General features: G+C 33.2%; 2 protein-coding genes across 2 annotated transcripts in view; one reads left to right on the top strand and one right to left on the bottom strand.

Moving 5' to 3' along the window:
- Positions 1-12,469, top strand: part of LOC149615708 (synaptotagmin-10-like) — a 71,762-nt gene extending 59,293 nt beyond the window's left edge. Inside the window, exons 2-8 of the mRNA XM_089856595.1 lie at positions 5,957-6,334; positions 6,698-6,891; positions 6,976-7,080; positions 7,879-8,097; positions 9,158-9,278; positions 9,363-9,534; positions 9,611-12,469. Of these exons, the coding sequence (XP_089712721.1) occupies positions 5,957-6,334; positions 6,698-6,891; positions 6,976-7,080; positions 7,879-8,097; positions 9,158-9,278; positions 9,363-9,534; positions 9,611-9,803 (1,382 nt within the window). The 3' untranslated portion in view covers positions 9,804-12,469. The remainder of the gene's footprint in view (positions 1-5,956; positions 6,335-6,697; positions 6,892-6,975; positions 7,081-7,878; positions 8,098-9,157; positions 9,279-9,362; positions 9,535-9,610) is intronic.
- LOC149615714 (uncharacterized) lies at positions 408-1,697 on the bottom strand. Its single transcript, XM_089857069.1, has 4 exons — positions 1,569-1,697; positions 1,269-1,347; positions 1,085-1,189; positions 408-538 (listed from the first exon to the last, which is right to left on the bottom strand). The coding sequence occupies exons 1-4, from the start codon at positions 1,695-1,697 to the stop codon at positions 408-410; spliced, it is 444 nt and encodes a 147-aa protein (XP_089713195.1).
- Positions 12,470-13,313: the final 844 nt, after the last annotated feature.

The raw sequence follows: 13,313 nt of genomic DNA on the forward strand, positions 1-13,313 counted from the left end.
GTATACGAGTAAATTCATGATATGTACTCTTAACAACACGCGGGGGTTTGTTTCTCGAATAGGGAAAAGTTGGAAAGTTTTTCTCATATGAAACTGCAGCGCCCCGATCGGGAGGAAACTGCGAAATGCATATGTGAAATTTTGCAAGCTTTTAGTTTTTAAAACCTCTATTTCTTTTTGCTATAATATTAGGCCTAACCTTTAAGCCTAAAACACAAAAGGTTAACTTAAATTTTAGGTAATGTATGTACACTTGTTTAGGGGTAGTTTTCAATTGGTATAGCGAAGTTAAGCTAACTTTAGGGATAAGAGACGTGTTTTAAGCATACAGAGATTGATTGATTGAACGTAATTATTGAGAATAACAATCTTAATCTTTATTCTTGAAAATATTACACATGAACATTTTAATTAGTACTTTGTTCGCAAATGCATTTTCTACTACGGGTGCTGCAACCACCGTATTCTCCACTGGGACATTTACACGAATAATATGACTGGCGCATATGGAGGCCTTCGTAATTAACTTTACTGCAGTCTGTAAAATAAAGGTAACACTTTTAAACAAATAATGGGAGCGGGGCACAGTATCGTCTGTCAGGGTAAATTACCATTACTTTGAAAATTATCTATGCCTAAAACCAGGGATAGATTTAATTTTAGAAGTAGGAATGGAGAACAGAGTAATCTGGGCACGCGTCAAAGTCCCGGACCCCCTTTTAACGGGACAGAGGGGGGGGGGGTTGAAAGAAGAGGCGGGAGGGTCACAGCGACAGAGGTAAAAAGGAATTACGTCACTATTTTTCGCCGCCGTCCCCCATCAGCAACGTCATCAAAACGTAGGGTTTAAGTGAGCAGCCAATAAGATAATTTAAACTTTTCGTTACGTGTTTGTTGGAGGGAGGGGCATATCTATACTGGATGGTCTATGAGTCGGACTGAAGTAAATACTAACCGTTAGACTCCATTCCTACTTCTAAAATTAAATATATTCCTGCTTATATTGAGTAATATCTTTCCAAGGGTGCGGATTAAGTGGGAATTATGTATAAATAGAGTAGAGAATTTGTAGTAATTGAATTACCAGTTGCACAGTTGCAAGTTAAATCCGGCTGGCAAGTTCCATATCCAGTATAATAGCGTATTGTTCGACAGTAACATATGCCTGTACCATTACTCTTAACACAATCTTTAGGAAAAATAGGAATTAGAAAAATTAGTTTTTCTTTGACAACTGAAAAGTGTCCAATTCTGTAAAGACAATTTACCGTCTCCACACTGGGCTGTCGAAATTGCGACGAAGGAAGCCAATAAGAAACAAATCAAAATTCCTCGAGACATAATTTTCTTTTCAGTTCAGGAAGACAAATTAAAATTAAATTAAGAAATATCAATTTAACTGAGACGCTTTGTTGTTCCCTTAACTTTGCTAAAACTTCTCCAATTTCAAATAGTTTTAAGAGTAATATTTGGAAAACAAATTACGCAGAAGTGTTCGTTGTCGAGTGAAAATTTTCAAAGTTTTAAAACCCACTTTTTAAAAAGTTAAAAAATTAAAGTTTTCTTACCAAAGTTGGAGAGCGTGGAGTTTGAGGCCGACTTTCGAGTTCTCCGGGAGAGTTAGTGATGATTTCGTAAACGAAACATGACCTTTTATCCAATGTTGAGCGACTACAGTTGATGTATGTATTAATCATCCACGAAAATTCAAAACAATAAGACAATGGAAGAACCACAACGTTTAAAATTTTAAATCCTCACCTACATCTGTCGTCGGCTTTATTACAAATTCATTCATATTCACCCATGAATATGTACATACAGCTTTGATTTAAATATTATACATTGTAGACTTTAGTGATAGACTGGGACGAGGTTTTGTTATTCCGCATTCATACGCTTATACGATTAAATTCATAATATGTACTCGAAACAAGGCACAGGTGTTTGTTTTTTGCTCACGCTTTCTGGTCTACATAAACAGGAGTTTTGAATGTCATTTCTACGGAATTTGACAAGGTATCTTTGCACTGGGCTGAAAGAGGAGAAAATCAGGAACTTTATTTTTCAAACCTCTACTTAATTTTGTTATAAAAATAACCTATCGTTTGAGCCTAAAACATACATAAAAGTCATCATAGATTATAGGTAACTTATGTACTCTTGTTTAAAGTTAGTTTTCAAAAAAAAATGAGGCGAAATTAGGTGAAATTTATGGATAAGACACGTGTTTTAAGCAAACATAGATTGCTTGAACCAAAAAACGGATTTATGTACTAAGAACGTTACTCGATGTCTACAGATTCTTGACCCACAAATAGTCTAGGAAAACTGGAGTCTTTCAAGTTTTGATAAATCCATAAAAATTTGTGAACCAAAGCCTTGAGTTGTATCCAATATTTTTTGTGCAAATCTACCTCCACACTTTGAACCCCATTTTCAAAACTCAGAAGCTTATAAAACAAACATTTTTCTTCGCTTCATTGAAACTTGAGACACCCGAATCAGTTCATTCAGTCTTTGTAGCGGAAAACGCGACGAAATCGGCATTGACCCCAAGTATGAATGAAAAACGGGCCTTGGTTCGAGGAGAAAATCTAATCCAGTCAACCATTGTTGTCCACATTCTTATAAGAATGATACCATTATTCCCGGGTTCGAATGCAGTGTCAAAAGGGACTGTCTTTAGGATTACCTTTTCTTTAGTTTAAATCCCTTTGCGCGCTTGAATTATTAAGAGCATACAGAGCACGTAAAACTGCTAAGCCTATTTCTCTATTTTTTTTCTTTTGATTTATCCAATGTCTCTTGGGAAATCTGCCACGTAGTTTCGGTTAATATTTCAAGAAAATTTTAAGAATAGGGCCTTGGTCTCTATATTTTTTAGTTAGATCACGTGGTATGTGGTTATCAATGAAGTACGTTTCTAAAACAGTAAGAATTAAGACGTTGTATTATTATAGACGCTTAAGCCTAATTTTAGGCCCGAATTCTTAACCCTAAACAGTCGCAGAGTTTACAGTTTAAAACCAAAACGCTAACCCTAATTGTTGTTAGGCCTAATACGAATTTGTTAAACATAATTAGGCAAAACATGTTATCACTCATTAAAAGAATAATTAGTCGGTTAATTGACGTAAAATTAAGCTATTAGCGAAGTATATCTTATGATTAATTACACCTACTATAATTATTTAGGCTTAGCAACGAAGGCACACAAATAAAACCCCACTATTACAATTACACTCATTTTTATTCAAATTTGCTATTTTTACCTAAGAACATAAGTTTATAAGATATGTTCCATCCATAAGTATGATTTGCACTAGCACCTATACGATTCGTAATGCTAAGTCTGAGAGACTTAGAGCAGCTCGAGATAACTAGTTCGAGAAGGAGAACGACGGAAGCGAGAATTGAATTGAAGTCCTAAGTACACTCGGTGGTTGTTAATTAATTTTGCAGCTAGGACCTATTCCATCTAGGCACTCCTATTTAGTCTGCATTACTAAGCCCCCTTTGACAGCAGCGCCACCTCACTCACTCACCAGGCCTTCCTCGCCACTTTACCTCCTCTCGAATTTATGACCTACCAGCTCACTCACTCACTCACTCACTTCAAAATTACAAGCCTTTCAGTTTGTCATGACCAGATATTAATTAAACAAACTTATGGAATGAACATTATTATCTTATGAACTTATACACAGAGATTTATGTAAAACGTCTAGCCTGCGGTTTGGTTATTCTGATTTCCCCTTTTTTCATAAAAATGCTACAAAGTTGAGTAACCTTTGATGACCTAAAGAATTTTGAAGAGAAATCTTTCCTTTGGAAGTTTAATATACACGTACTGTCCTAACGGAATCCTTTCAAACCTAATTTGCATAAACACACAGAAAATTCCAAAGCTAGAACGTGACTAAAATATTTGAAATCTTTTCCAAATAGTCTGGAGGCTATAGTCTTCGAGAGCTTTTGGGGAAACACCATAATATTCATGGAAAATAATGTACTTTTGTCTTTGGAATTTTTGGATTTATAAGAGGGTCTTGAATAATTAGTTAATATTATGCTTTGATTTTGAATTTTTAAAGCAACCGATGCTGTAGTTATATCATAAGTTCATAAGATATGTTCCTTCCATAAGTTTGTTTAATTAATATCTGGTCATGAGAAACTGAAAGGCTTGTAATTTTGAAGTGAGGTAGGTAATAGATTCGAGGAGGTAAAGCGAGGGAGACCTGGTTGGTGAGTGAGGTGGCGCTGCTGTCAAAGGGGGCTTAGTAATGCAGTCTAAATAGGAGTGCCTAGATGGAATAGGTCCTAGCTGCAAAATTAATTAACCACCACCGAGTGTACTTAGGACTTCAATTGAATTCTCGCTTCCGTCGTTCTCCTTCTCGAACTAGTTATCTCGAGCTGCTGTAAGTCTCTCAGAAGCTTGTACATACAGCGCCTCACCAGGCCTCCATCGCTTTACCTCCTCTTGAATCGATGACCTACCTCACTCACTCACTCACTTCAAATTCATTACAAGCCTTTAAGTTTGTCATGACCATTAATTAAACAAACTTATGGAAGGAACATATCTTATGAACTTATGTTCTTATTGTTATCCAACCATCTTTTAGAGTACAGGCGGTAGCTAGCTTTCGATTTGTAAGAAATATGTTTACGTCATCTGAAAACGTATTCTTTTGTATCTCCGGTAACCGAAACCTACGAGGCGATGTTAGGCCTACTTGGCTTGGTTCTGCAAGTACTTACATCTATATCTATCTTCAGTTTCCGGTCTATTTCTCAATGGTTCGGGCAGGCCCATTCCATTTGGTTTCCTTACAGGCAGATTTGCTTTTACCAATCTAGCAACATAATCTAAGTTGTAACTTCTTTTCAGGTTAGGGTTAAGCAAAGGCTTAGGTTGTAATAAGAATATCTAGAAATAAGTTTGAATATGTCGTCACTCTGTTATGGGAATAATATTAATTAACACCATGAGAGACTTGGTTTGTAGGTAATTAATGCCCTACAGGTTTAGTATAGACTATTGATTAAGTGATTAACGCAAAATTAGTTTTAGTATTTTGATTTATTTTACAGATATATATATATTTACAATTTAAATATATTATTTTATGAAATTAAAATTAGTATTTAGGTTAAATTATTAGACATATTTACGTCATATTAGCATACATTTTGGTCTATTTTTATATGAGTTTATGTTCGATATTTAAATATACTCGTTTTGTTTTAAATTAAACTTATTTTTAAGCCAAATTATTATACATCATATTTTTAACCTATTTTAAACAGTGGTATTTAAATTAAAATTAAACGAAGCTACCTTTTATTCAACAAATATTGATTTTGATCTATTTTAAGCTTATTTTTCTCTAACTTACCCTAAAATTTAGATAAATAAATAAATATAAAACTCTCTTGGTGATATTATACTAAATTGGAGCCCTAAAAACGTCAATTATTTTGATTTATTTGAATCGGAATAAAATATAAATTTAAAAGCAAACAAAAAAACTTCGATGTTTTTCTGACCTGAATCCTTAAATATAACTTTATTTAGTTTTAAAAGGCTGGCCTATTTGAAGGTACAGTACTTATAAAATTATCTTTAATTAAAGTCTTAAAAGCTTTTTAATTACTTTGCTTGTGCTTTTTTAACTCAAGTTCAAAATGAACTTCATAAACTAATGATAATTAAATTTTAAAATGGAAAATTATTTGACTCTTTCCAAAAGGGAGCGTGGCGCAGTGTCGTCTGCTTAATTGACATTAAGGGTTAATTAAAACGTTAATTAGGCCTCAAAGTTACCGCAGTTTAATCTAAGGTCTTTGTTGACCACAACCTCATACACTTGAATTTTGAAATTTAAAATATTTTTTTCATGACACTCATTTTAACATGAATGTTTTCTTTATTTTTATTTTACAGGAAATTCGGTCGAACTGGGCGTACCCCAATTCGTTTTCGGTGTGGTGCTACTCGCTGTCGTCGTGATAGGAGTTGTGACGTATTTCAGCTATAGATGGTTGGTTTCAAGGTTTCAGACGGTCAAGCAACCGACCGAAAGTTCAACTCAGTTAGTTCAAGTTCCACCAAGATCACCCGGTACCACAAGCAGCATTCCCTCGTTGAAAATCAGTCATAGTTTACCGGATATCAAAGAGGAGGTTCAAAAAGAGAATTTTTGGCCCGAAACCAAGCGATTGGCTCCACCACGGCAAACTACTTTGCCCACGGTACCAACGCGTCATCAGACTTTTCAAAGACAGTTGTCACATCGTTTGGATCTCGATGTACCCTTTGAAGGTAATTTTTCTCTTAATATTACATAGTTAACCCTTATTGAACTTTAACCTTCCTCTAACTAAGCCTAAATCGAACGCCAAGGCCTGAGCTGTTAAACGTCACTAAGCCTTGGTTTTTTTAAATTTCCCCTCATTATCTTGAACTTTAATCTAAGCCTAATCATCATTAAACCTTGGTTTACCTAAGCCTAATTAGATTGTCCCCTTCTTTGTTAAATAGTTTATAACTTTAAGATTTATTGAACTTTAACATTCGTCTTACTAAGCCTAACTCAAATGCCAAGGCCTAATCTGTTACACATCATTAAGCCTCGGTTTACCTAAGCCTAATTTGAATTTTGGTTCCTTCTGATCCATTGAATAGTTTGTAATTTTCCTCAACGTGAATCGTCTTCCACTAATGTCGGTCAAATAAAACCGGAATTGTACAAACCGGAACTAGTTCGCCAATCGGAAGTAGATGGTGGACTCGATGATGCAGAATTTTCCGGTGCAATTTGTGGCAAATTGCATTTCACCCTTAAGTACGACAAAGATGTCGAAGGACTAGTTGTTCGCGTAAGTATTTCATTAACTTTAATTGGTTATTACATTAATTAGTTTATTTAAACTACATATTTATAAAAATTATGTAATTAACAGGTTTTGCAAGCCAGAGATCTTCCAGCTAAGGATTTTTCCGGAACTTCAGACCCGTACATCAAGTTGTATTTACTGCCAGATCGAAAAAAGAAATTTCAAACCAGAGTAAGTTTTTCATACTCTTCAAAATAACCAATTTTCCAATCGAAAAATTGTCAAAAACTTATAGAAAGTCGCACCGTTTTAAGAGTGTCACTGCCTAGGGGTCAATTTAGGCTTAGCTGCGAGTATAGCTCTTATTTAGTCGATAAAAAACCTACTTCAAAGTTAAGAGTCCTCAAGAAAACTGTCAAAGTAGCTTATGCTTTTAAAAAACAGAAGCGGGGTAACGTGCCTGAAACCTTTTTGTATGGTTTAGATTTTGGTTCAATGACTTATTACCTGACACTAAGGCTTAGAAGACAAAAGCCCGCAGTGAAATATGTCTACCTTATTTTGAAAGTGACAGTTTTTAAAAAAAGGGACAGTTTTTAATAAAAATAAAGTCGAAATATTTCGCGCCTTTTTTCTGATAGTATAAATGATAGTTTTTATGATTTTGGTTTAAATGTTTAATTAATCAGGCCCTAATTAATATACGACCAAGTAATTGGTATCATTGGATAGAGGACAATTAGGACTATTAATTGCTGAAAGGAATTTCTATTAAAACTTAAATTAAAAGAGTTATGACGACCCAAAGCTGGTCTATTTACTGACCCTTAGTCAAAAATGATTTTTCATTAAAACCTTAATTACTCAAGCCCTAATTAATGCAGGACAAAGTAATTGGTACCATTAGATAGATGATAATTAGGCCTAAAATACCTCCATAGGATTTTCCATTAGCATTTAAATTAAAAGAGTTATAACGACTTAAAAATTGTTAAATTAAAAATTATTTACTTTCTCTTTTTCTCTTAGGTTCATCGCAAAAATCTGAACCCGGTTTTTAACGAGGTCTTTGTTTTTGGCGTTCCACACGAACTCTTAAAAACGAGAACCTTGCAATTTTCCATCTACGACTTTGACCGTTTCTCCCGACACGATTTAATTGGTCAAGTGGTGGTCAAAGGTCTCAATGAGCTGGCTGACGTCGAGCACGATATGGAGTACATTATGGACATTATTTACGTACCAAGGGTCAGTACACTTTACTAATACCTGTAGCCAAAACCCCCATTCTACTTAAGTTTGTATAGTGTCTAAGCAAATGTATATTATTGGCCCAAGACTTGGTTGGTTAGTTAGTTATCTCTGTTTGGTAGACACTCAAGGACACGAAGATATTCTTAACCAAACAATCATCTTTGCCAATGTTTATCTAACACTAACAATAGCGGGTGTAGATATACAGGGTGTTTTATAAGAAGGAAGGGTAATTATAGTTTGCCGAAGTACAATCATGCAGTGGGAAGCATCCAGGGATGGTAAGTTCTATGGGAAATCAAGCAATCAATCAATCTCAAGTTAAAGTTTTAAACATTGATTGGAAACAGTGTTTAATTAAATTAATTAGAAATCATTGTCTTTCAATTTTTCTTACTTAAATAACGCCCTGTACATCTACTCCTATAGTTAAAAAAAGCATAGGAAAAAAATTCTGCCCCTATAAGTTCGCTTCTCCCTGAGCACTAAAGCTCAGCGTGATAAACATTTCTACAGGCGCGTATTGAAAATACATTGGTTAATTTCACCCTGGAAGTTGTCTTTCCTTGTACGCTCATTTTTGGGTATTATTAAACTATTTTTAGCAACGCAATTGTAACATTGTGATGAATTTATGACCTTCGTTAATATTAATATTAATAACTTCTCACCCTTCGCTGGAGTCCAAATTTGAAAGCTTTCTGACGTCATTTCGACTCACGAATTTGCATTTGTTTCCCGCCAAAACATGGGCGCGGTTCTTCATTATCAAAACATGTCACGTTATTACAATGTCGTTAAAAATTAAAAGCACCCCTTTTTTTCAAGGGCCAAGGCTTAAGGGAAGTGATAATAATGCGAAGGCAAGGCTTAATATTAGACAAATATTAATTTTCAAGGGTGGTGTAGGCCTAGTTCTTTAGCGGCTAGAACCAAGGCTTAAGGGAGGTGATAATAAAAATAAAATAATCCCAAGCCAAGGCTTAACGATTGATAAATTGAAATATGTGTTAAGCCTAGTTTTAAATACAATCTTATTTATTTTATTTAACAGGATAAGGTTGATTTAGGCGAGCTTATGCTGTCGTTATGTTACTTGCCAACTGCTGGTAGACTTACTGTCACCGTTATTAAAGCTAGGAACTTAAAAGCAATGGACATCACTGGTTTTTCTGGTAAGCATTTATCAAAAAGGTCAAAGGTTAGCTTTTGTAGAGTTATTTGAAAATATATATATTTTTTTGTGGTTCTACTTATAGATCCATACGTAAAGGTGTCTCTGATGTGCCAAGATAAACGTATTAAAAAGAAAAAATCAACCGTTAAGAAATCAACTCTGAATCCAGTCTATAACGAAGCCTTGGTCTTTGACGTACCCGCTGAGAGCATTGAGGATGTCAGCCTTGTTGTTAAAGTCGTTGATTATGACAGGTTAGTTAAAATCTACTTCTACCTTTTCCTTTTCAGGGTTAACACTTTAAATAACATTACCATTGTGACGTAACAGAGTCGGAGCCAATGAACTGATGGGTTGCGCTACAATTGGCAACGCCTACTTAGGTTTGGGACGTGATCATTGGCTAGAAATGCTGGATAATCCGAGAAAACCAGTTGCTCAATGGTACCCTCTGTTGGATACTTTACCAGACATACCCGAATTGAAAAAGGATTCACCTTTAAAATGCGTCAATGTCAGGTGATCTGAAAGTTTGAAAAACTACTCATTTTGAAAAAATTTGAAAATTGCAACAAATTGAAATGATTCTTTGAGAGCTACTTGGAACAACACAAATTAAATTTGGACTAAAATTGTCGACCTAATTAACAAAGTTCGGTAAGGTTTAGATGTGTGTGTTAAAATGGCGCTTCGATTGGTGACCTTTTAACCTTTCGAAAGGTAACATGGGATGTTAGGAATGTTAAAATAAGAACATAATAATGTGTCATTAGCGATTAGTAATCCCTATATTTTTATAGTTCAATGGGATGCTACTTGACAATTAAAAAAACAAAATAACGTTCTTGCCAAAAACAAAAAAAAAATTACAACAGCTTTTTGAAGCTTTTTGATAATTGGTTCAAATGAGAGATAAACTTTAATTTGATTGGATAAAATTAAGGTAATAAGGTTGGTTATAATCAGTCTGGGGTTATTATGGACTTTGAAAAAGAATTTTAAAGATTTGCAAGCTCGTTATTGGTTGAATTTTGACCTTGAAGGAATAAGGATAGATCTTATTGGTTGGTTTTTGACCTTGAAGATTAAGGCAGGCAATTTGATTGGTTAAAATATTTCGGAGTGCTGTGATTGGCTACTTTAGAAGAGGGATAATGGATAGAGTTTATTTTTGATAAATAAATAGTTAAATTTATTTGGAAACGTGGTAGCTAAATTAAGTGCTCTCTGATTGGTTAATCATTAACCTTGAAAAGTAAAGAAGTGCTCTGAAATAATTAGTTATTTTTAAAGAACTTTGAAAGAAATTCGTGCTCTGATTGGATATTTTTGATGACGGTTAAAGAAAGATGGTATTTTTGATGACGTGTTAGAAAAATGATACGATTGGTTATTTTTGACCTTGAGAGGTAAAGTCGTGTTCTGATTGGCTATTTTTGAAGAAGGTTAAAGAAAGACGGTATTTTTGATGAAGTGTTAGAAAAATGATACGATTGGTTATTTTTGACCTTGAAAGGTAAAGTCGTGTTCTGATTGGATATTTTTGAGCTTGGAAGGTAAAGTCGTGTTCTGATTGGATATTTTTGAACTTGAAAGATAAAGTCGGGTTCTGATTGGATATTTTTGAACTTGAAAGATAAAGTCGCGTTCTGATTGGATATTTTTGACCTTGAAAGATAAGTCGTGTTCTGATTGGATATTTTTGACCTTGAAAGATATAGTCGTGTTCTGATTGGATATTTTTGACCTTGAAAGATATTGTCGTGTTCTGATTGGATATTTTTGATCTTGAAAGATAAAGTCGTGTTCTGATTGGATATTTTTGATCTTGAAAGATAAAGTCGTGTTCTGATTGGATATTTTTGATCTTGAAAGATAAAGTCGTGTTCTGATTGGATATTTTTGACCTTGAAAGATATAGTCATGTTCTGATTGGATATTTTTGATCTTGAAAGATAAAGTCGTGCACTGATTAGATAAATAATGTGGTTTGAAACGTAGTTTAGTAAGGGTGCTACCGTTTATATATAACTCAATATAACATGAAAAAAAAAATAAAAAAAATCGTAGAAAAAAGTTTGAAAACGTAAATTCCAAAATTTGAAAAATGACATCGTATGTGACGTAATTTTACGCTTTAAAAAGGCATTCGGTGATTGGTTAATTAATTAAGATGGTTATACGATATCAAAAAGTTTAAGTCTCTCTATGCTCAAGTTAAATGACTCATATGAATGATAAAAAAGAAGACAAAAAACAATTAAATAAAAAAATTAATGTTTTGTATTTTTGCACAATAATTTTGCACCAATTAATAAGGTTTAAAAACTAAAAAAAAAAAAAACTTCGATGTTTCATAACATGAAGCTTAAATATTTGGTGACGTTTTTCAAATATCGTAATTTAAATTTAATCGATTTAAAATTAAAAAAAAAACATATCGTCTCTAAAAATTTATTTTATTTGTAGATGAAATTTAAAAGTTATTAATTAATAATTACATAAAATACCGGCGCATAGTAGTACCTAATTAACGTAAAACATTTTTTAAATGTGGTGAAATTAATGAATAATTAATTTAATTGATATTTAATTTCAATTAGTAGATCTATAAAGGCGTTTAAATGTTCGTAAAATTTAATATTAATTTAAGTAGATTAAAGTTAAATGTTGTTACAGGTAAAAATAGATTAAAATTAATAGTTTAGATTAAAAATCGGGTAATTAATTCAAATTAAAAATACAAATGTGGTGTGTGATATATGATCAAGTAACCGTGCCATTTTTCTCTATCTTTGCAAAAACATACTTAATTTTAATTTTGAAACTAGTATAGTATTTAATTTTAAATATATATATATAAATATATATATATAAATATATAAAACTACAAATTTTCAAAAATCGTAAACAAAAATAAATAAATTAATAAATGCAGTATTTGTTAACGTAAATACATACGTACTGAAAACATTGATGACGTCATAACTGTATAAAAATTATAATGTAAATATACATATAGCTACACTGACAATGCACATTTTTTTACGTGAAACATGCAAACAAGAAAAATGGATACAAATAATATAATTGAGTAAACATAAACAATGATTGTATATATATACAATTTAATGATGTGTAACATTATTATTATATATAGTGTGAATTAAATTGTTTTGTTTATAATAATCATGTTTATTTATTTATTTTCTTATTTTTTTATTTTAGGTGAAATCGTGTTTCAAGGAATTATGGGAGCCGAAAATAACTGGTAAGAGAATTTTCTTCGATTTTTAGAGTAACTCCTGTTTTTATTGCTCCTTGCTTTTTAATTTTTTTTATACCTAGCACGTGAAAAGTTTTGATGTAGAGGAAAGAAGTGAATGGAGTAGAAATGTGGTGGATCGTGTGGGGCAATGAAATTCCCCCCGGAGTACCTCGCGCAATTTGGTATAGTGGATTGTTAAGTGCTGCCACCTAGCGCCATTTACGAGTTTTCACGAATTACCTTCTAATTTTAAGACACAGGGGGTAGGCATGGTCGATATTTTCGTACTAATTACGACCCTACCAAAACTTCCTCCACTGAGGATGCTGTGAGGATTTCCTTGGATTTCCATAGATGGAGCTAGTGAGGTTACGATATAAGTATTTAAATTTCCAACTCCATATCACCTCTTTTCTCCAAGGTAGATGGATCCATACTATTTATATTAAGATTTTAGTTTTAATAAAATTAAAAAAAAATTTCAAACTAAACCCATTATTTAAATAATAATAAAAAAGGTCAAAAATTTGGGTTACGAAAAATCCCATTTTTTCTGACCTTCACCCTTTAATTATGAAGCATCTTGACCCTAGCAAGGTAAGCCTTAACAAATTCGTGATTTTCAAAATTCTCTAATACAATACCAAGACCAAGCTATACCATTTTTTTGTTTTAAAATGAATCCTATGAAAAACATTAACATGTACAAAAATGGGCCAAGCCTCGCTTCGTGCCCTCTCCGCCGTAAAACGTTCTGAGATCCCA

This window comes from Phalangium opilio, unplaced genomic scaffold (assembly GCF_054372755.1).
Source record: "Phalangium opilio isolate 3A_F unplaced genomic scaffold, DU_Popi_V2 ptg000217l_1, whole genome shotgun sequence".
NCBI lineage: Eukaryota > Metazoa > Arthropoda > Arachnida > Opiliones > Phalangiidae > Phalangium > Phalangium opilio.